The 23,181-nt window shown below is 40.3% G+C and overlaps 2 protein-coding genes across 3 annotated transcripts in view; both read left to right on the top strand.

Annotated features, from left to right (window-relative positions):
- Positions 1-5,940: 5,940 nt before the first annotated feature.
- Positions 5,941-23,181, top strand: part of LOC122037404 (SH3 domain-containing protein 3-like) — a 78,345-nt gene continuing 61,104 nt past the window's right edge. The window contains exon 1 of the mRNA XM_042596868.1: positions 5,941-6,206. Coding sequence (XP_042452802.1) covers positions 6,147-6,206 — 60 coding nt within the window. The 5' untranslated portion in view covers positions 5,941-6,146. The remainder of the gene's footprint in view (positions 6,207-23,181) is intronic.
- Positions 6,215-22,654, top strand: LOC122037403. Of its 2 annotated transcripts, none has more exons than XR_006127643.1 (2): positions 6,215-7,553; positions 8,064-8,679. XR_006127643.1 is itself a non-coding variant. In XM_042596867.1 (2 exons), the coding sequence occupies exons 1-2, from the start codon at positions 7,537-7,539 to the stop codon at positions 22,603-22,605; spliced, it is 1,005 nt and encodes a 334-aa protein (XP_042452801.1). In that variant the 5' UTR covers positions 6,215-7,536; the 3' UTR covers positions 22,606-22,654. The 2 variants fall into 2 exon arrangements, 1 of the variants encoding a protein (XP_042452801.1); XM_042596867.1 differs by lacking the exon at positions 8,064-8,679 and adding an exon at positions 21,618-22,654.

Here is a 23,181-nt window from a genome sequence, read left to right as displayed (position 1 = left end):
ATTTGTTTAGCTTCATTCATGGAACTAGCAAACCCTTCTTCTCTAAACTCATTAAGAAATTGATCAAGCCCTTGTAACAGATTGATCGCAATATCAATATCCATATCTTCATATTGAATAAACTTACTCACGGTATTTATTTCTCGTAACAAGTTATACCAAATTACTATTCTAAGCAAGAACTCAAAACTCTCAAGATCATATAGGGCTAAGGTCTCAGCATCACTCTTTGTTTTAGAATCTTCAGCAACTTCTGCCAAGTCAAGTAAAGCATCTCTTATATGTACAATTTGCTCTTTTATGGCTTTTACACTTTCAACAAGACTTTCCCAACAGTTATGTGACAATGACTTAACAGTCAAACTAGGCACCTTATCTTTAAAAATTTTTCATCTCTTTGTAGAGGAAGAAAACAATGTGTAGATGCGTTGCACCACTCCAAAGAATGACTTGGCTTTAGGACAACATTCCACCATATCAACTAAGGTCAAATTAAGACTATGACAACCACATGGTGTATAAAAAGCTTTAGGATTTATTTCAAGCAATCTTTTTTGTACACCTTTGTGTCTTCCACTCATGTTAGATCCATTGTCATACCCCTGTCCTCTTATGTCATCAATGTCAAGCCCAACTCTAGTTAACGTATTCATAGGTTCACTTGATAACCCAAGACCTGATGTGTCATCCACCTTCAAAAACTCAACCCAATATTCTTCTACTTTTGGTGTGTCTGTTGAATCATCCAAACATCGTAGCACTAGAGACATTTGTTCTTGATGACTTGCATCTGGAGTACAATCAAGTATTACTAAAAAATATTTTGCATGTTTAACTTTTGCAATGATTGACCTTTTCACTTCATTTGCCAAAGTTTCTATCAATTCATTCTGAATTTTGGGACTAAAATATGTATATTGAGATTTCCTTGCTTCACAACGTCGAACATGCTCTTCCATCACTGGATCAAACTCAGCAACCATTTCTATCATTTGCAAAAATAGCCTATTATTCTCAACATAAAGTTTCTCATCATCCCCTCGAAAGGCCAAAGTATTTTTAGCAAGTGTTTTCACAATGGAGATTATTCTTGTTAATACTTGCCTCCAATGTTGTCTTTCTTTGTTGATTTGAAGTTGCATATTATAATCAATTGTTTGATTTTTTTTTAAGCCTCTTTTCTGATTCAACCCAAGCAATCATGCAATCCATATGATCTCTACTAGCTTCATGTTGTTTAAGACTTCTATGCATATTACGCCAGTCTTTGTATCCATCATTATCCAAATTCCCCATTCTACTCATCATTTGTTCAGTCTTGAATAACTTGCAACAGAAGCAAAATATTTTATCCAATGAAATAGAATATACAAGCCATCTTCTATCTATTGTTTGTCCATTTGTCATTACCCGTGTATAATGCGATGAATCAAAATGTCTATTGTTACTATCCTTAGGAAACAAAAATCATTCACTCTTTTTGGACTCATTTCTATTAAGTAGTCTCTCAATTTTTGACTGATGTTATTCCAATTTTCAGGATCCTGCAAATTCAGAGTTGAATCTAATTTTTCATGTTGAGAGTCTTCTTCTAGGTTTTCATTCGACTCGATCAAATTGGCAACCTCAGCTAATTCCTCATTTTCATTGTGACTTTGTTCTTCAATCACCAAATTATCCCCTAATTCCTCTCTTTCTATTCTGCTACTTCTAATAAAATATTTGTTAATATCACCGGCTTAACTTTGAATTAATGTCTCCTCCCTTTGTTTCATTTTTCTCTTTTGAGCTCCAGACATATATTTAGGAGGCATTTTCAATATTCTTTTATTATACCTGCAAGGTATTAAAATTGACTATTAACTCAATAATTCATGTCTACATTCAAGAGTAACAATATATTATGTTAGATTTTTTTGGATAGTTTTCTGATAAAAAATTGATTAATCTAAACAGCATTTAATAAGAAGAGGTAGCTACAATTAATTGACAATGTATACAAGAATACTATTAGACTAATTTCAAATTTTCAATCAATAAGAAAACACATTATCTTACAATTTACATAATATATTTATATAAGCTAATTGCAAGTTCAAAAGATTCGATGACCTAACTGATTTTCTAATAGGTGATAGATAAACCATAAAGTAAAAGACATAGCATGGAAAATCATCAAAAATGAAAAGGAGTTTAACCTTTTCTAGAAAATCATCAAAGTAAGCTAATTGCAGGTTCAATTATGAATTAACAAGCCTGAAACTAGAACTGATAAAAGAAAAAAAAATTATGTGAAACTGATAACACAAAAAGTAAAGCAGAGATCAAGACTTGATAAAAGAACGCTAGAGAAAAGAAATATCATCCAATGACCTAACTAACCTTTTTCTCAGCTCTTCGCCCCTTTGGTCGGCCCTCCCCAAAGGCTATGAAGATTTTCAGTCCCGGAAAAGACCTTCCCTACTCCACTGAGCTAAACTCTCTTCAGGCAAATTCATAAGTCAATTTGCTCGAGCGACATATGGAAAGCGCGACTTCACCCCACGGAGCGGTACGAGCGATAGCGACGGCACCAGCAACAACTTATATAAGGAATTAGTGCTGAGGAGCTACTCCGCTTCTCTCCCCGCTTCTGAGCCTGGTGCCGCATTTCACCTTCCAACGTGGAATATATTCATGAGATTACCTACCGGGGTCTTTGATCTTCATGGTCTTGCACCAGTCGCATAATATATTAATATTATAAGAAGATAGCGTAAGATATTAGTTGAAGATAGCGTAAGGTACAACCCGTCCTTACCTCGGCCCTTTCAAGAGAAATATCATCCAATTATCCAATACAAAAGTAAAGCAGAGAAAAAGATTAAAATTTAAACATTTAAACTTAATATTCAGAAAATGATGCAAAAAATAAAATCTAACCAAATTGTCCAATGTCCAAATCCCACTGCTGATGGATCAAGATTCAAGAATGTCAGAAAATTAGAGAAGAAATTGGAAAGAACACTGAACGTCGGAGAAAAATCGTGTGATGTTAGCAGCGTTGGTGCGATGCAACGCTATGCCTATGTGCATAGGCTTAAAATGCCTTCTCCCCTCTCTAGGGATGCCCTGCAGAAGGGATTAGCAAATGCATTAGAGAGATCTAAAAATCAAGTTTTTATCTTAACTTTTTAGAAGATCATTAGAAAAGTAAGAGAAGAGAGGGAAATTATAGGGTTTTTTTCTAAAAAAAAACTTGGGTAAAAAGAATCTTTATTAGACACGATTGTATTTGAGAAATTGGGGCAAAACTCTAATTTTCTTGATGAAATTTAGTCAGCTACAGTTAGGTTAAAAAAATCAAAAGCTTGAGAAATCTTGAGTTCTTGAGCAAACAAATCAATGAATCATGAAAAATTGATCTCGACAGTCGGCAAAATACTGATCTCAAAAAAAAAAAAAAACAAAGAAGCGAGAGGAAGAGGAACTTGCTCGATTAGGATGGAAGCTTGAATGATACTAACCCAGAATTTCAGAATTTGCTCGACGGAGAACCTTCTAGAGATATCCTTATAGAGCATCCGACGGATAAAATCTTTGGCCGCCCGCCGCCAGAGATGCCGAGCAGAATATCCTCAGTGATGGGAACCTTAGATGGCGCCTCGAAGGTTTTTGCCGCACAGCCACAGTTGGATGCATGCAGCGTGCCTCACAGCCGGGAGAAATAAGAAAAGGATTTAGGGAATTCTTTTACCATTCGTATTTTTTGTACAAAAAAAAAAAAATTGGGGCCCCTTCCTGGGCCGGGCCCGAGGCGGTCGCCTCTCTCGCCTCATGAAAGGTCCGACTCTGGCTGTAAATGAACCGAGTCAAGTCGAGCTTTGGGATGTTCAAGTTTGTTTGATAAGGTAACTGAGTCGAACCAAGTTGAGCTTAAAATGAACCAAACTTTTGAAATGATTGTTCAAGTTTGATTTAGTTTATTTTTTAGAAACTTGAGCTTGTTTAAAGCTTGACTTGAGCTTGGTTCGTTTAGATATTATCGAGCTCTCAATTCAAGTTTGGTTCATTTAGATAGTATCTCGCTTTTAATTCAAGTTTGTTTGATTGTTTGAAACTTTTAATTGTTGATTGATTATTGAGTTTGAAAATTCAAACTTATTTATTTATTTATTTTATTATTTATTTAGCATATTGAAAATAATTTTATTAATCAACATGATTCTTGAACATTGTTTATAAAAATTAACGAGTTAAATACATATGTGTTCAAGCTTATTTGTTTAGTTTAATGAGCTATTCAAGTTTGTTTGTTTAATTAATTTTATATATCTTGAATGAACATAAACAAACTCTTATCAAGTAGAATACCAACCTTATTCACGAACGCATAATTCATTTACCGTCCTAATTTCAATTAATACTACTATACTTGTGTATATCTGAAATTTATATTAAAAAAAATTGATATATAATATTTGGTGCCTGTATTATTTTTATATAATTAATTTTCATCAACTATTCTTTATATTAGTAATATATATATATATATATATATATATATATATATATATATATATATGAGGATTTGAGTTGAGATAATCTTAACCATGGAAACGGATTTGACTCTAGTTAGGATCGGTAAAGGCTCAAGCTCCAACCAAGCTCCAATTGTTAGACAGGCTGATGCTTTGGACCAAGAATCTTCTTCTGATAGCATGATGTTTTAATAATAAGATTCTTTATTTTTTTTGCTTTCATTATTTATGACTAACCTCCCAGTAGAATTAAAGTGCACGTCGTAGAAAGGCTAGAAGACAACGACGCAGACAGGTTGAGCAGTAAGTAGAGTTATTGTTTAAACAGATATTATTTTCTTATTCTGATAATAAAGTCTAATTGATCTTATACATTACTTATTTACTGACACCTAATTATGTGACGATGTGTTGTTAATTATTCTATTATAGATATAAAGGAAGTGCAGATTGATCAGGTAGTAACAAATGCTGCACAAAGTAAGCACTCATCAGACTATCAAGTGGTAAGAAATGTTGCACAAGATATGTTTTATAGTATGATAACTTATCTTGTGCAGCATTTGTAACCTGTCTATTAAAGTCTTATATTTTAAAATTAGTTCATCAAATTGATGATAAAATTTATGGAGGTTCTAGTGGATATTACGCACTTGTTACACAACAATCCCTTAGAGGAAGGGCAAACCAAGGGGGACAACGAGTAGGAGAAGTAGAAGTTTGGGCTTTAGAGAGATTTGGTGTGTTGCTCATATTTTACCAGAGATGTTTACTTATAAATCTGATCATATTAGAGCTCGTCAAGAAGTACTTGATGCTACGATCATTGGAGGAAGAGTATCTAACCGAGAAAATGCTCTATAATCTTTTCGATTGCTCATTCGAGAATTACAATCTTTAGCTATAGAACTGAATCACTTTATATTTAAGAAGAACTTCCAGATTAATAGGAAGGAAGTTTGATCAATGAATTAGAATTTCTATTCCATATTTGACCGGTAAAACCAATAAAATTTTATCTAACGGAGAGATAGTTGGAAAGATGACAAAACCCTATACGTTTCATTATAATACCAATAATCCGGAAAAAGATGGATTGTTTTACTACTTGAACCTGCACTTGTTACTACTTCAACCTGCACTTTCTTCAGATCTATAATAGAACAATTAATTAATAGTACATCATATGATTATGTGACATTAAATAAGTTGTAAGATCAACTAAGTTTTATGATCAAAATAAGAAAATAATATCGTTGTCTTTTAGCCTTTCTACGAGGTGGGATGTCTTAGTGAGTTTGGTTAGCAAACAACGATTCTCAGGGCCATATGGGCCTGGCCTATATGCTAAAATATACGAAGTTTTCCTTTTTGGATACCCATATTTATGCCAAGAGAAACAGAGTCGGGTCCCATCGCCACCTTCAGTGACAAAGCGAGTGGTTCTTCACGACAAAATGAGGCAGGAGCGCCGATCTTCGCCAGGCTGGAGTTTTTCTTTCTCCTCTTCCTCCTCCGGCCATCTGTTTCTCTTTTCCCTCGATTCGCCACCAGATCCGCGCGCTGTTAGACAATCTCTGAAACCAGTAGTGCTTCTCCAGGGGTTCGGCGTGTTGGGTCGGCGAAATGGACGCGCTGAGGAGGCAGGCGAGCAAGCTGCGGGAGCAGGTCTCCAAGCAGCAACAGGTGATGCCCTCTTCCCTCGCTTTGCTTGCTCGCTTTTTGTTCTCTTCTCCCTATCGAATTAAGGATCTTCCTCGGTTCCGATCCACTGCTTTCATAAACGTTATCCGCTATCTTAGCGGCCCCCTAATGCCGGCCTCACGGATATAGAATGGTGATGTTCCTTCAAATTGTGATGTCGGGTTGCCCGCTTTTGGTTAGCTATTAACCTGTTCAATGAAGCCTGTTTGGAATAATATGGAATTCAATTCCTTTTAGAATTGAAATTGAATTTCATGCTTTGGAATGATTTTTTAGTTAAGAATTAATATGGAATTCAATTCTAATTTCATCAAATAAGGCAAAAGTAAATCACACCTCTTTATGTGTGTGATCCGGTGAAGAGATTAGGGAGGAGGGCAGTATGGACATTTGGCAGTGGTAGGTTTTTGAGATAAAGGCAGCACTGTTCACAGATAAAAAGAGGGGGGGTTTTCGGGTTTTGGGAGGGGCGGCCGCCAACACAAAGGAAAGTGGGGGGGGCTTTTCTTCCTCTCCATCTGATGCTACTCACTGACGCCGGCACCGGCTATCGTCGCCTCTCACCTCCTCCTCGCGACGGCCAGCAGCCGAACCTCGTGCTCTCTTCGTCCTCGTCTCTCTTTTCCACACCGGCAGCGCATCGGAGCACAGCTGTCGCCTCATGTAGCCATCGTTGCTGCCTTTAGTGGCCGGAGTCGCCGCCTGCGACCACCACAGTGGCCAGCAGTCGCCTCTTCCAGCGCCAGCCGCCGTCTGCAGCGGCTGCCGCTGCCTCTTTCCGCGTTTACCACTATACAGCGGCCGTTGTCTCCTGTCCCAGCCTCTACCGCCTCTTCCGGTAGTCCTACAGCCGACTCCGGCGTCCCGACAGTCGGCTCCGATGGTTGTACATTTGTTATCTCCACTGCTTTTGTCGTAGATCCGGCCCTCAGCGGTGTTTCTGTGCATCCGTTGTGTTTTCCGGCTATCGAGCCGTGATTCTTTGCTATTTGTATTACTGCTATGATGATACATCCATCCGGCAGAGCCGTGACGACTCGATCTGTATCCGACCAGCTCACCCATCCATCCGAGGGCGCCCCCCTGGGCCAGGGTACGTTCTCGTACCTTCTTTGCATTTATTTCAATATTCTATTATTATCCGGATATTTATGCATTTGTGGGATTCGCCTCGAGCACCGAGGTACCAGAGACCGGGGGAACCCGGTCGCTGGATACAGGTACAGTTGACCGGAGGAGGACTTCCGACGATCTGGTCAACGAAGCGGACAGCTCACCACCGGGTCATGAGGATGCGGTCCACATTCCAGCCATGTCACACCCCGGCAGGTTCGTTTTCTCAGCTTCCCGACAGGATCAGTGTGATTTAGATAGGGAATTCAATTCTCCATATTATGTTCATTGTGTCCTCATTCTCTTTTCTTTGTAAAAAAAGAAAAGAAAAAAGATAAAAGGATAAAATGGTAAAACATAAGAATTTCATAATTTAAGTTGTAATTCATTCCAAACATGATAATTGAATTCAATTTCTTATGAAATTCAATTCATAATAAAATTCAATTCAATTCCATGGCTTAAATTATTTTTAAACAGGATGAAATTCAATTTAATTTCATGATTTAAATTATTTCCAAACAAGGTGTAAGTGAATCTAAGAAAATTTGCACTGAAGTTGTCATCCTGTAGAGAGATGATCCTTGACTGAACCAATATGTAGAGTAAATCTAAATGGTACTATCTGGAATTAATTTTTCTATTCTGTTCAGCTACATACTATTTTCAGTATTAGGATTTTTAAACTAACTTGAAATCATTGATCAATTGAAATTTGACTTGTAGATGCAAAAGCTTCAATTGAACGTTTTAAAGAGCAACCCCAATACTTAGCTACTACTTGATACATATTATCAAAGTCAATTACTAACAACAACGGTAAATTGTAACCGGTGGAACTCAGTCAATGAATTTCTTGTCAAATTGCCCAATGCTTTTAGCAATCATGGTATATACTGTTCAGAAAAAACATTGCACAGATGATGTCTTCAAAATAGATGGGTTATCATAACCATTTTCCCTATTTGTTTCTTTTTCTCTTTTTCCTATTCTGTTGCTCTTATTTAAAGTCGTTAATTTGGGTTAGACCCGTCGGATTGACCCGTCTCGCCAAACAATTTAAGCGGATTAGGTTAGAATTTTATCAACCCAAGTCTGCCGCGGGCCGACCCGCTTAGGCCCGTGACCCGCGTGGGTCAGCCCGCGATAGGTTTGGGTTGGCCCGCGGGTTGAGAAACACATGTAAACAGTTTATATCAGTAGTCAATACTGTAACTACTGTTGGTGCAACCTTAGGTCAAGGTTGACTTGGTTGACCTGACTCGAGTTGACCTGACTCGAGTTGTGTTTTGATGTTTGACGATGTTTGACGAGAAGAGAGTTGTAATCTTGATGTTTGACAAGAATAGGTGTTCGGGAGATTGTAGGTGCAACCTTAGGTCAAGGTTGACCTGGTTGACTGATCTGAAAAGTCAAGCTGGAGCTCGAAAAGTCCAAGCAGGGAGCTTGGCATTGGAAAAGTCCAAGTATGGAGACTTGCATCGGAAAAGTCCAAGTGGCACGCGAAAAGTTCAAGTATGGAGACTTGCACGGAAAAGTCCCGTGAGTGGCAAGGCGGTGAGAAAGTCCTAAGCGGGATGTTAGGCGGTTGGAAAGTCCTGGTGAGTGAAGTCAGGCGGTGGAAAAGTCCTAACCGGATGTTAGGCAATGAGAAAGTCCTAACCGGGATGTTAGGCGGTGTGGAAAGTCCGTGGTGAATCCAGGCAAGGGAAAATCCAGATGGATCGGGGATGATCGGACTTCCGGTGTTGGAAAGTCCAAGTAGGTCGAAAGGATTGACCGGACACTTGGCGAGGAGTTCTAGCAGGTCGGGAGTGACCGGATGCTAGGGATGAAGTACCAATAGGTCGAGGTTGACCGGATATTGGTTTGAAGTCTTGGGACTTGGTTTGGGCAAAACCAAGCTCGGATCGGTCACCGAACCGATCCGGTGTCTATATTTTCTCGATCGATGCGGTGACCGATCGATCAACAAGCTCTCCGATTCTTGTCGATGCGTGACCGATCGAAGAAAAAGAGGCGAAAGAAAAGCGACTGATCGGTCCACAAACCGATCGGGCCGTATCTGATCGATGCGTGGACCGATCAAAGACGCAGCATCGCGAGAAGGAAGGAAGGGGATCGGTCGTGGACCGATCCACCTCTTCCCCGATCGTGCGTGGACCGATCGAGTCTACGATGCGCAACGCTAGTTTCTTCACCGCTTCTTCTTCGCAGTATAAAGGATCGGGGCATCTGGTGCGTCACTCTCCTTCTTCCTTCGAAGTTCTCTCTGCTGAAGCTTCGCTTACGGTGCTCAGAGCTTTCTTGAGCTCGGATTCTTGAAGCTTCGCGTGAGCTTCCCCGACAGTTTTCTCGACTGGCTTGCTGTTGCATCTGTCCGTGGAGTTGCTACTTCATCAGGGACCTCAGTCGACGAGAAGGCAAGCTTGTTTGTTTTACATTCATTTTGTTCTTGCTATTCTCTTGTACTCTTAGCTTGCTGTTGCAAGTGATTGTGGCGAGGTTTCTCCACCCACAAGGAGTTGATATTAGCCGGTTCTCCGGGGACTCATCCACCGACGGATTGATAGGGCTCGTCCACCTTACGGACACGCCGAGGAGTAGGAGTATCATCTCCGAACCTCGTACATCGCTGTGTTAAGGTTTGATTTTCTTCTCCTGTTTTCTTTCTACTTTGTATTTCCGCTGTGCTAACCTAATCGTAGGAAGAAACGAGTAAGATTGGGGTCGGCTATTCACACCCCCCCCCCTCTCTAGCCGTACGAAGGATCCTAACAAGTGGTATCAGAGCGAGGTCGCTCTTCATCGGATTCACACCCGTGGGAGCAAAAGCTAGAGATGGATCAATTCGGAGAAGACATCACCATTCCACCCTTCTACAACGACAACTTCGCATATTGGAAGGTAAGGATGATGTATTTTCTTAGGACTAATATGTGGAACTGGTTTTGTGTACAAGAAGGGTTTACTCCTCCAATGGATAAAGAAGGAGAGCCTCTAGAGAAGAACAAGTGGACGAAGGAACAAGTCCACCAATCCACGATCAACAATGAGGTAACTAAAACAATTGAATTTTCATTACCTACTAATATTTTGTGTAAGATAGGTAAATACAACAATGCCAAGGAGTTGTGGGATAACTTGGCCAAGTACCATGAGGAGAGCTCCACTTCAAGCCATGAAGAGGAGCCTAGTGAGCCAAGTAGCTCACATCATGGAGGGAGCGAATTAGAAGTTGAGGGTTACTCAACATCTAAGGACAAAGAGGAGGAGAGTTCTTCTTCAAGTTCGGAGCAAGAAGAAGAAGCTTCTACCTCCGAAAGGGATGAAGAAGAGAGCTCGCATCCACCCTCAACCCTAGGTAACTCAAGCAATTTAAGTTCAATTAAATTACACATTATGTGCTTTGAGTGTAGGGAACATGGACATTACAAGAGTAAGTGTCCAAAGAGGGTAAGAAAGACTCCACCGGCGCCAAAGGTCAAGGAAGCCGGAGTTCCGATACGCAAAGGCAAGGAGCACGTGGTGTGCTTCCAATGCAAGCGAAGGGGACATTATCGGAGTCATTGTCCGAGGGGGAGGCAACCTCACAAGGGCAAGAGACCGAGCACTTCTATAGGGGGAGCTAAGGCAAACCCTAAGGTATCATTTAAGTCTCATTCGTGCAATACTAGTAAGATGCATGCTAGAAATTTTATTGCACTAGTCAATAATGATAAGCATGATAACATTAGAAATCGATACACATGCTTAGGTGCCAAACATGTGAACCTAGATAAGGATAACACTAGGAAAGCCAACCCTAGAATTACCTCATCTAAGGTTAAGGAGAACCTAGGTAGGAATCCCAAATCAACTAGACACATGCCTAGGAATGCCTCAAAGAAAAATGACAAATCAAAAATTGAGGTATTAGAGAAGGAGAATCAAGTCTTGAGGTCAAGACTTGATAATTTAGAAAAGGCTCTTAAAAACATGGAGAAGTCATCTCTAGGGTTTAAGAGTCAAAAACCCAAGTCCAAGGACAAGAAAGGTTTGGGTCACAAACCTAAGTCCCAAATGGTCAAGCCCACTTACCACAATGTTCCATTTGATTATGGAACAAAACCTAGGGCTAGGAAGACCATTACCAAGGTTACAAGGGGAGTCACCCCTATAGTTGACCTTGATGAGACCCAAATGACCAAGGCTTCAAAGCCTAAGAGGGTCATTAGGAGGGTTGCTAGGGAAGTTATCCCTAGTGAATATTTAGTGAACCCAATGAGCTCTAATAGGTATTGGGTTCCTAGGAGCATCTTCTCTACCCCATAGATGGGTTAGAGAGTGTCAACTCCAATTAGAAGGGTAGTTAACCCAACTTTGAGGAAATTGACACTCAAGGAGCATTTTCAAGGTCTTGATAACCCTTGAAAATGAAAAAGGATTATTATTTACTCCTTAAAGAGTAAATTGTGCCATATTTGAAAAATATCGATTTTAATCTCATTTGGCACAATTTAAGAAAACCTAGAGAAATACCATAATTGGGATTTTGGTTGTCTCTTAGGGATATATGGGCAATCTAGGGTTAGATTCTAAGTTAGCTAAGGCTAAGGATACTTAGATAGGGAATTTAGGTATTTTATTTGTGCTAACTTCCCATGATTGGTTGTCATATGTCATGCCATGACATCATATTTAGTTTTATCATCATTTGAAATGTCATGATAGTGCTTAGGCTAGTTTATATGTCATGCTCTATTTAAGTTTTCATACTTTATGCCATGACATCATGACATTGGCACATGTTTTCCATTTATGATATCATATATGCCATGTCATCATCTCTTGCATTATAATCAATAAAATTGATTTAAGGACAAACATATAATTTGATATTGAGATCAAATTGATGTTTAGAAAATGCATGAGAACTTAGCCTAAGTTGACCTTAACCCATATCTCACATCAAATTGACTTGAATGTGGTTTGATGCACCTTAGATGTGTGTGAGATATTAGGATCATGAGTTAGGATCAAGGTGCATAGTCATTGTACCTAGATGACCCTAATTCAAGAAATTAAGGATCATAGGGAAAGCTTGTGTACAAGTCATGTACATCTAGCCCTAAGATTATGGTCCTAAATTCAAATGGTTTTAAAAACATTTTAAAATTGATTTGAAAAACCTTGATGAAGCTTTCCTAGTGATAGCATTCTTCATTGAGCAAGATGATACAAAGATGACTTAAATTTGAACTATTTCAAAGTTTTTGAACTTTGTATCAAGATTGAAAAATGGAAACTATTTTCATAGAAAATTATTTTTCCGTGATAGTATATGGTATGAGGAGTGTATCCTCAAAATTTTACGATTTTTTGAATTTTCTGGAATTTATTAGGAGTTTTTGAATTTCGGAAGGAAAATCAAATCTGATTCAGTGTGGATCGGTCACCGACCGATCCAGAAGTTCGATCGATGCGGTGACCGATCGGTGACGAATCCAATGCGATCGATGGCGTGGATCGGTCCGGGGACCGATCCAGGGGATTCGATCGATGTCCGGGACCGATCGACGCTGCGTTCGATTTTCATTTGGTGCGAAAGTTCACCGGAAGTTGGGTTTGTGGATTTCTAAAGGTTTGAAACTCGAGACATTGTTGGTGCAATGGTCAGGGGGAGTTGACCTTTAGGGAAGTTTTACCTAATTGTCAAGGGGAGTTGAATTTTAGGGAGTTTTTACTCCAAAAGACTTTTAAGGATTAGTGATATGATTATCACTAAGTTGGTTGTTGAGTTTAGTATCGAGGGAAATTTAAGAGTTTCAATGAAAGGTATGGGACTTTCATTGGGAAGTCTTGACCTTGATACACTTCTTTTGATGTGTGTCAAAGGGGAGAATTATGGAGAACCCAAGTTGGGTTATCGGGTTAACCTAAGGGAGAATGTCGGAGAATGTTCAAGAAAAGAACATTGGACATTGGAAGATGGTTGGAAAACCTAAGTTAGGTTATCGGGTTAACCTAACTTGATTTTGGATTTTGTCAAACATCAAGGGGAGATTGTTGTGCAACCTTAGGTCAAGGTTGACTTGGTTGACCGACTCAGTTGACCGACTCGAGTTGTGTTTTGATGTTCGATGTTTGACGAGAAGAGAGTTGTAATCTTGATGTTTGACAAGAATAGGTGTTCGAGATTGTAGGTGCAACCTTAGGTCGAGTTGACTGGTTGACTGATCTGGAAAAGTCCAAGCAGGAGCTTGCACGCGAAAAGTCCAAGCAGGAGCTTGGCATTGGAAAAGTCCAAGTATGGAGACTTGCACGGAAAAGTCCAGCAGGAGCTTGGCACGCGAAAAGTTCAAGTATGGAGACTTGCACGGGAAAAGTCCAGTGAGTGAAGCCAAGAGAAAGTCCTAGCTGGGATGTTAGGCGGTTGGAAAGTCCCGTGAGTGAAGTCGAAAGCTGGAAAAGTCCTAATCGATGTTAGGCAATGAGAAAGTCCTAGCTGGATGTTAGGCGGTGTGGAAAGTCCCGTGAGTGAATCCGGGCAAGGGAAAATCCAGATGGATCGAGGATGAGACTTGGTGTTGGAAAGTCCAAGTAGGTCAAAGGATTGACCGACACTTGGTGAGTTCTAGGTCAAGGGAGTGACCGGATGCTAGGGATGAAGTACCAATAGGTCAAGGTTGACCGGATATTGGTTTGAAGTCTTGGGACTTGGTTTGGGCAAAAACCAAGCTGGATCGGTCACCGCACCGATCCGGTGATATGTTTTTCTCGACGGCCCGGTGACCGATCGGACACGAAGCTCTGTTCGGTTCTTGCATCGATCGGTGACCGATCGATGAAAACGAGGCGAAAAGAAGCGGCTGATCGGTCCACAAACCGATCAGGCCATGTCGATCGGTCGTGGACCGATCAAAGACGAGCATCGCGAGAAGGAAAGGAAGGGGATCGGTCGTGGACGATCCATTTTCCTCTGATCGATGCGTGGACCGATCGGTCTAACGCCTGACGGCTAGTTTCTTCACCGTTTCTTCTTGGCAGTATAAAGGATCGGGGCATCTGGCCACTCTCCTTCTTCCTTCGAAGTTCTCTCTGCCAAGCTTCGCTTTCCGGTGCTCAGAGCTTTCGAGCTCAACCGTCACGAAGCTTGGCGTGAGCTTCCCAGCGTTTTCTCGTGGCTTTGCATCTGTCCGGAGTTGCTACTTCATCGTGGGACCTCACGACGAAGGCAAGCTTGTTTGTTTACATTCATTTTGTTCTTGCTATTCTCTTGTACTCTTAGCTTGTTGTGAGTGATTGAGGTGAGGTTTCTCCACCCACAAGGAGTTGATATTAGCCGGTTCTCCGGGGACTCATCCACCGGCGGATTGATAGGGCTCGTCCACCTTACGGACACAGGAGTAGGAGTATCATCTCCAACCCTCGTACATCGTCGTGTTAAGGTTTGATTTTCTTCTCTGTTTTCTTTCTACTTTGTATTTCCCGCTAACCTAATCGTAGGAAGAAACGAGTAAGAATTTCGGCTATTCACACCCCTCTCTAGCCGTACGAAGAGATCCTAACAAGTGGTATCAGAGCGAGGTCGCTCTTCATCGGATTCACACCCGTGGGAGCAAAAGCTAGAGATGGATCAATTCGGAGAAGACATCACCATTCCACCCTTCTACAACGACAACTTCGCATATTGGAAGGTAAGGATGATGTATTTTCTTAGGACTAATATGTGGAACTGGTTTTGTGTACAAGAAGGGTTTACTCCTCCAATGGATAAAGAAGGAGAGCCTCTAGAGAAGAACAAGTGGACGAAGGAACAAGTCCACCAATCCACGATCAACAATGAGGTAACTAAAACAATTGAATTTTCATTACCTACTAATATTTTGTGTAAGATAGGTAAATACAACAATGCCAAGGAGTTGTGGGATAACTTGGCCAAGTACCATGAGGAGAGCTCCACTTCAAGCCATGAAGAGGAGCCTAGTGAGCCAAGTAGCTCACATCATGGAGGGAGCGAATTAGAAGTTGAGGGTTACTCAACATCTAAGGACAAAGAGGAGGAGAGTTCTTCTTCAAGTTCGGAGCAAGAAGAAGAAGCTTCTACCTCCGAAAGGGATGAAGAAGAGAGCTCGCATCCACCCTCAACCCTAGGTAACTCAAGCAATTTAAGTTCAATTAAATTACACATTATGTGCTTTGAGTGTAGGGAACATGGACATTACAAGAGTAAGTGTCCAAAGAGGGTAAGAAAGACTCCACCGGCGCCAAAGGTCAAGGAAGCCGGAGTTCCGATACGCAAAGGCAAGGAGCACGTGGTGTGCTTCCAATGCAAGCGAAGGAGGAGTCATTGTCCGAGGGGAGGCAACCTCACAAGGGCAAGAGACCGAGCACTTCTATAGGGAGCTAAGGCAAACCCTAAGGTATCATTTAAGTCTCATTCGTGCAATACTAGTAAGATGCATGCTAGAAATTTTATTGCACTAGTCAATAATGATAAGCATGATAACATTAGAAATCGATACACATGCTTAGGTGCCAAACATGTGAGCCTAGATAAGGATAACACTAGGAAAGCCAACCCTAGAATTACCTCATCTAAGGTTAAGGAGAACCTAGGTAGGAATCCCAAATCAACTAGACACATGCCTAGGAATGCCTCAAAGAAAAATGACAAATCAAAAATTGAGGTATTAGAGAAGGAGAATCAAGTCTTGAGGTCAAGACTTGATACTTTGGAAAAGGCTCTTAAAAACATGGAGAAGTCATCTCTAGGGTTTAAGAGTCAAAAACCCAAGTCCAAGGACAAGAAAGGTTTGGGTCACAAACCTAAGTCCCAAATGGTCAAGCCCACTTACCACAATGTTCCATTTGATTATGGAACAAAACCTAGGGCTAGGAAGACCATTACCAAGGTTACAAGGGGAGTCACCCCTATAGTTGACCTTGATGAGACCCAAATGACCAAGGCTTCAAAGCCTAAGAGGGTCATTAGGAGGGTTGCTAGGGAAGTTATCCCTAGTGAATATTTAGTGAACCCAATGAGCTCTAATAGGTATTGGGTTCCTAGGAGCATATTCTCTATCCCATAGATGGGTTAGAGAGTGTCAACTCCAATTAGAAGGGTAGTTAACCCAACTTTGAGGAAATTGACACTCAAGGAGCATTTTCAAGGTCTTGATAACCCTTGAAAATGAAAAAGGATTATTATTTACTCCTTAAAGAGTAAATTGTGCCATATTTGAAAAATATCGATTTTAATCTCATTTGGCACAATTTAAGAAAACCTAGAGAAATACCATAATTGGGATTTTGGTTGTCTCTTAGGGATATATGGGCAATCTAGGGTTAGATTCTAAGTTAGCTAAGGCTAAGGATACTTAGATAGGGAATTTAGGTATTTTATTTGTGCTAACTTCCCATGATTGGTTGTCATATGTCATGCCATGACATCATATTTAGTTTTATCATCATTTGAAATGTCATGATAGTGCTTAGGCTAGTTTATATGTCATGCTCTATTTAAGTTTTCATACTTTATGCCATGACATCATGACATTGGCACATGTTTTCCATTTATGATATCATATATGCCATGTCATCATCTCTTGCATTATAATCAATAAAATTGATTTAAGGACAAACATATAATTTGATATTGAGATCAAATTGATGTTTAGAAAATGCATGAGAACTTAGCCTAAGTTGACCTTAACCCATATCTCACATCAAATTGACTTGAATATGGTTTGATGCACCTTAGATGTGTGTGAGATATTAGGATCATGAGTTAGGATCAAGGTGCATAGTCATTGTACCTAGATGACCCTAATTCAAGAAATTAAGGATCATAGGGAAAGCTTGTGTACAAGTCATGTACATCTAGCCCTAAGATTATGGTCCTAAATTCAAATGGTTTTAAAAAACATTTTAAAATTGATTTGAAAAACCTTGATGAAGCTTTCCTAGTGATAGCATTCTTCATTGAGCAAGATGATACAAAGATGACTTAAATTTGAACTATTTCAAAGTTTTTGAACTTTGTATCAAGATTGAAAAATGGAAACTATTTTCATAGAAAATTATTTTTCCGTGATAGTATATGGTATGAGGAGTGTATCCTCAAAATTTTACGATTTTTGGAATTTTCTGGAATTTATTAGGAGTTTCTGAATTTCCGGGAAGGGAAATCAGAAATCTCTGATTTCAGAGTGTGGATCGGTCACCGTACCGATCCAGAAGTTCGATGATGCGGTGACCGATCGGTGACGATCCATGCGATCGATGAAGCGTGGATCGGTCCGGGGCCGATCGAGGGGATTCTGATCGGTGCGGAGACCGATCGATGCGTGCGGTTCGATTTTCATTGTTGTCCGAAAGTTCACCGGAAGTTGGGTTTTGTGGATTTCTAAAGGTTTGAAACTCGCGAGACATTGTTGGTGCAATGGTCAAGGGGTTGACCTTTAGGGAAGTTTTACCTAATTGTCAAGGGGGAATTTAGGGGGAGTTTTACTCGAAAGACTTTTAAGGATTAGTGATATGGGATTATCACTAAGTTGGTTGTTGAGTTTAGTATCGAGGGAATTTAAGAGTTTCAATGAAAGGTATGGGACTTTCATTGGGAAGAAACTCTTGACCTTGATACCCTCTTTTTTGATGTGTGTCGAGAGAATTGGAGAACCCAAGTTAGGTTATCGGGTTAACCTAAGGGAGAATGTCCGGAGAATGTTCGAAAAGAACATCGGACATTGGAAGATGGTTGGAAAACCTAAGTTAGGTTATCGGTTAACCTAACTTGATTTTGGATTTTCAAACATCAAAGGGGAGATTGTTGGTGCAACCTTAGGTCAAGGTTGACTTGGTTGACCGACTCGAGTTGACCGACTCGAGTTGTGTTTTGATGTTTGACGATGTTTGAGAAGAGAGTTGTAATCTTGATGTTTGACAAGAATAGGTGTTCTGGAGATCGTAGGTGCAACCTTAGGTCAAGGTGACTGGTTGACTGACTGGAAAAGTCAGCAGGGAGCTTGGCGCGAAAAGTCCAAGCGGGGAGCTTGGCATTGGAAAAGTCCAAGTATGGAGACTTGGCCGGAAAAGTCCAGGGAGCTTGGCACGCGAAAAGTTCAAGTATGGAGACTGCACGGAAAAGTCCCAGTAGAAGCCAGGCGGTGAGAAAGTCCTAACTGGGATGTTAGGCGTTGGAAAGTCCCGTGAGTGAAGCCAGGCAGTGGAAAAGTCCTAACCGGGATGTTAGGCAATGAGAAAGTCCTAACTGGATGTTAGGCGGTGTGGAAAGTCCCGTGAGTGAATCCGGCAAGGAAAATCCGGATGGATCGGGATGATCGGACTTACGGTGTTGGAAAGTCCAAGTAGGTCAAAGGACCGGACACTGGCGAGGGAGTTCTAGCAGGTCAAGGAGTGACCGATGCTAGGATGAAGTACCAATAGGTCGAGGTTGACCGATATTGGTTTGGAAGTCTTGGGACTTGGTTTGGGCAAAACCAAGCTCGGATCGTCACCGACCGATCCGTGATATTTTTCTCCGATCGGTCGGTGACCGGATCGAAACAAGCTCTGTTCGATTCTTGTCGATCGGTGACCGATCGAAGAAAAAGGCGAAAAAAGCGACTGATCGGTCCACAAACCGATCAAAGACGTCCCGACCGATCAGGGACCGATCAAAGACGAGCATCGCGAGAAGGAAGGAAGGGGATGGTGCGTGGACCGATCCACCTCTTCGATCGATGCGTGGACCGATCGGGGTCTAATGTGACGCAACGGCTAGTTTCTTCGCTTTTTCTTCGCAGGTATAAAGGATCGGGGGCATCTGCTGTGCGTCACTCTCCTTCTTCCTTCTGGAAGTTCTCTCCTGCCTGAAGCTTCTGCTTCTTCTGGTGCTCCGAGCTTTGCTGAGCTCAACCGCTGCTGAAGCTTCGCGTGAGCTTCCCCGACAGTTTTCTCGACTGGCTTGCTGTTGCATCTGTCCGTGGAGTTGCTACTTCATCAGGGACCTCAGTCGACGAGAAGGCAAGCTTGTTTGTTTTACATTCATTTTGTTCTTGCTATTCTCTTGTACTCTTAGCTTGCTGTTGCAAGTGATTGTGGCGAGGTTTCTCCACCCACAAGGAGTTGATATTAGCCGGTTCTCCGGGGACTCATCCACCGACGGATTGATAGGGCTCGTCCACCTTACGGACACGCCGAGGAGTAGGAGTATCATCTCCGAACCTCGTACATCGCTGTGTTAAGGTTTGATTTTCTTCTCCTGTTTTCTTTCTACTTTGTATTTCCGCTGTGCTAACCTAATCGTAGGAAGAAACGAGTAAGATTGGGGTCGGCTATTCACACCCCCCCCTCTCTAGCCGTACGAAGGATCCTAACAACTACGAGAGTACCAAGGGTTAAATTGTAGCATTTCATTATCTTCTTCGTTGAGAGGAATACTAATTAGGAAAAGCTCATACTTGTGAAGTTGAGTGTGATAGACAAAAGTTACATAAATATATATATACACAAAGTCGATTAATCTTAAAGTAGATGACCTTCTTATTTGATTCATTTATGGGATAAATCTGAAACATACATTATGCACAATGAAGAGCTTGGTGTGTGTACTCAAACTAGATGACCTTCTTAAAAATTGATGACCTTCTTATTTGATTCATTTACGCACGCACAGCCAGGGTACCACTGATCTAAATTGCTCAACGCACAGCCAGGAGTCCTAATTACTATTCCTCTTCATTGCACAATTTTACGCCAGTTTATTATCTTTCTTTGTTATAATTTAAAAATAAAAAATATTACTTTTGACCCAATATAAGTACTTGTTTATGTCTATTTATATTTAAAATACTTGTTTATGAATACATTTGATTGATAAAATATTTTCGAAGTAAAACATTGAAGATATGAACTATTTTTTTTAATTTTTTTTAAAAAATTTGATAGGCCTGCGGGTTGGCCCGCCAAACTCGCGACCCACCTTGGATTGGGTTGGGTTGAAAATTTCCCAACCCGTCAAGTTGATGGCCCGCCCCATCTCGCCAAATGATTGACCCGCTACAGATCAACCTGCCCCACCATGAATTGATCCGTTTGACAACTCTATTCTTATTCAGTTAACATCTGAGGTATGTTGAAGTTTCAACCTTTGAGCTTGTGAAAAGAAAACCAACTGTTAGCCATCATCTAATTTTTTATATTTTTAAAAATTTATTTTATAAAGGCTTACTTTGTACTTTTGATGAAGGAATAAAAGTTCCGTTCAATTGATTTGATTCCAAATCAAATAAAATTTTGATCTCATCTAATTTAATTATTTATGGAATAAAAGTTCCATTCAACATCTTTAAAATGTATATCTTGTATAAGATTTTAAAATGTTAAAAAATATATTAATGAACCTAAAATCATTAACATCTTCATTTGCCAATAAAAATGTATATATATTTATATCAAATAATGAATTTTGATAATTAAATATGAAAAATATATTTTCCTTTCCCTGTTATTATTGTTAGTAAAACAAATCCAACAAAATAAATTAAAAAAAATATCAATTTTGTTTCGCTTTTAATCTAAACATATACAAATTTCTAAAATCCAAATTTAACCATTACATTCTTTAAATAAATAAATAAATAAATATACAAATTAGTATGCTAATTATTATAATTGCTTCAAGCTTAAGTCATATGGAAGTCAACAACAGTATATGGAAGGAGGATTTCTATTTTATTTAAGTTAATTATAATTTAGGTCTAATTATATTATTGAATTTCATTTAATATTATCAATTTTAAATTTATATGTATTTTATTTATATTAAAAAAATCTCAATCTGTAGTAGTTTTCTTATTTTTGTATTAGTTTGTTGTGTACCTTGAAATATAGTCCTTTAGCATTAATTTAATTTTATTTCTATATAGAAATTATTTACTTTATAAGGAAATTATCTTTCGACTTCAATCGAAAATTATTTTAAAATTTTAATTTAGAAAGGGAAAATATGAAGAAAAAAAAGGGGAAATTGTGACAGTTATGGATACAAAAAATATATATGGAAAAGACATTTTAGAATAAAATTTCCATTTAAAATCCAAAGAATATATATATATATATATATACATGTTTATCCATGATTGATCTCTTCATGGATACCGATATCGTTGCCATCGAGAAAGAGGAAAGGGAGGAAGATGCATGTGATCAATACTTCCTTCCCTACGATCTCTTGCTCGAGATCTTCTCCTACCTTCCGGCCAAGATGATCCTGCAACTCCAACTCCTCTCCAGGCCTTTCCGCCGCCTCGCCGCCGACCGCCGCTTCCGCCTGCTGCAATCTCAACGCCACCTCGCCGCCTCCGGCGTCTTCATCGTCGCTCCCTTCGACCAGCAATTGGACTTCTTCCCACTAGACAACGCAGCGGGCTTGCCACCGTCCTCGATCGCGTACCTCAAGGAAGTCGGCGAAGCCGCCTTCCTCCTCGCTTCCTCTCGCGGCCTCCTCTTCTACCGTTACTACGGCGGCGCTAACTTCTTGGTCGTGAACCCCGCCTGCAACGAAAGGAGGATGCTCCCTGCCCCGCTGGAAGAATGCTCCTCGCTGCCGCTGTACAATGGCTTGGCCGTGAAGTTCCTCGACGTCGACGACGACCACCTCAAGTGCAAATATCAACTCGTGTACCTACTGCCCATAAGTTCGACAGTATCGTCCACCCTGTACCAGCTCTGCCTCTACGACTCGGCCGCCGGAGCCTGGATCGTGGACGACCGGCAGGTCGACTTGGGATCGCCCTCCCTAAATCTGAAAAATCTAGTGTTGTTTGAGGGCTCCGTCTTCGTCTCCTCCAGCTCTGCATCTCGCGTCGCCGCCATCGACACCTCCACGAGGCTCGTCAACTTCTTGCCGGCGCCCGACTCCGTCTCGCAGGGGGACGAGATCAACGTGGCGGTTTGGGAGGAGGCGGGAAATAGACCGTGGTTGTGCCTGGTGCATTACGATAGACGCTCCTGCAAATTTACATTGTGGAGGTGGTCAGAGGGATCGATATGGGTTAAGTTCAATGAGGTGGTAGTCGATCGCCGGCGACATGCAAAAGCAATAAAGTATTTCATCCTTCAGGACGGTGGAGCGATGAACGGAATGCTTCTCATTTTCGACGGCCACAGTAGTTCATTCGCTTACTCCTTCAAGTGGCAACAGTTTACCAAGTTGAGTACGAAGATGAGAGAATCCTACAGCAGATTCATAACCTACACAAATTCTCTTCGGCCATGCTAAATGCTAATGCTAAATTGATTAGGATGCTAATGCTAATGCACCACTAGCATTGAAATGCCTTATTTTTATTTATCAATTTGCTCTTTCATCATATGTTCATATTATTATATTGTTAATTAGTTCCCTTATATTACATTCATCTACATGTACTTTGTTATATCACATAAAATTCATTCATACACAAAATTAGTTATGTTTAAAGATGATTGTTATTGAATAATTTGTCTAATTTATCAATACATTAAATCATTAATTTTTTTAGAGAGAATTGTATGACTTTTAAGAAAAATAGATGTTGCCTATTGTTATGTTCGAGTTGGGTCAGAAGTCAGCTTTTTATTCCAGCGGTGACCTACTTGTTGACTTGAAAGTACCATGGATGGTCAAAAACGTTTTAATGGGTTGGTGGCTCGAACACAGATATATTAGTGCAACCGTCACCGAAGGGATTAGGTTTGATTGTGGATTTTGATATTTTTACAAGGGATCTAAATTAGTCTTTCATTGTAGTTAGATATGTGTGTCTTAGTGTAAGAGACATATAAGACACAAATAGAGGTTTGAGAACTATGCTTG

This window comes from Zingiber officinale, unplaced genomic scaffold (genome assembly GCF_018446385.1).
Source record: "Zingiber officinale cultivar Zhangliang unplaced genomic scaffold, Zo_v1.1 ctg31, whole genome shotgun sequence".
Taxonomy (NCBI): domain Eukaryota; kingdom Viridiplantae; phylum Streptophyta; class Magnoliopsida; order Zingiberales; family Zingiberaceae; genus Zingiber; species Zingiber officinale.
Note: the sequence above shows the minus strand (reverse complement) of the source record. Positions and strands in the feature narration are given on the sequence as shown.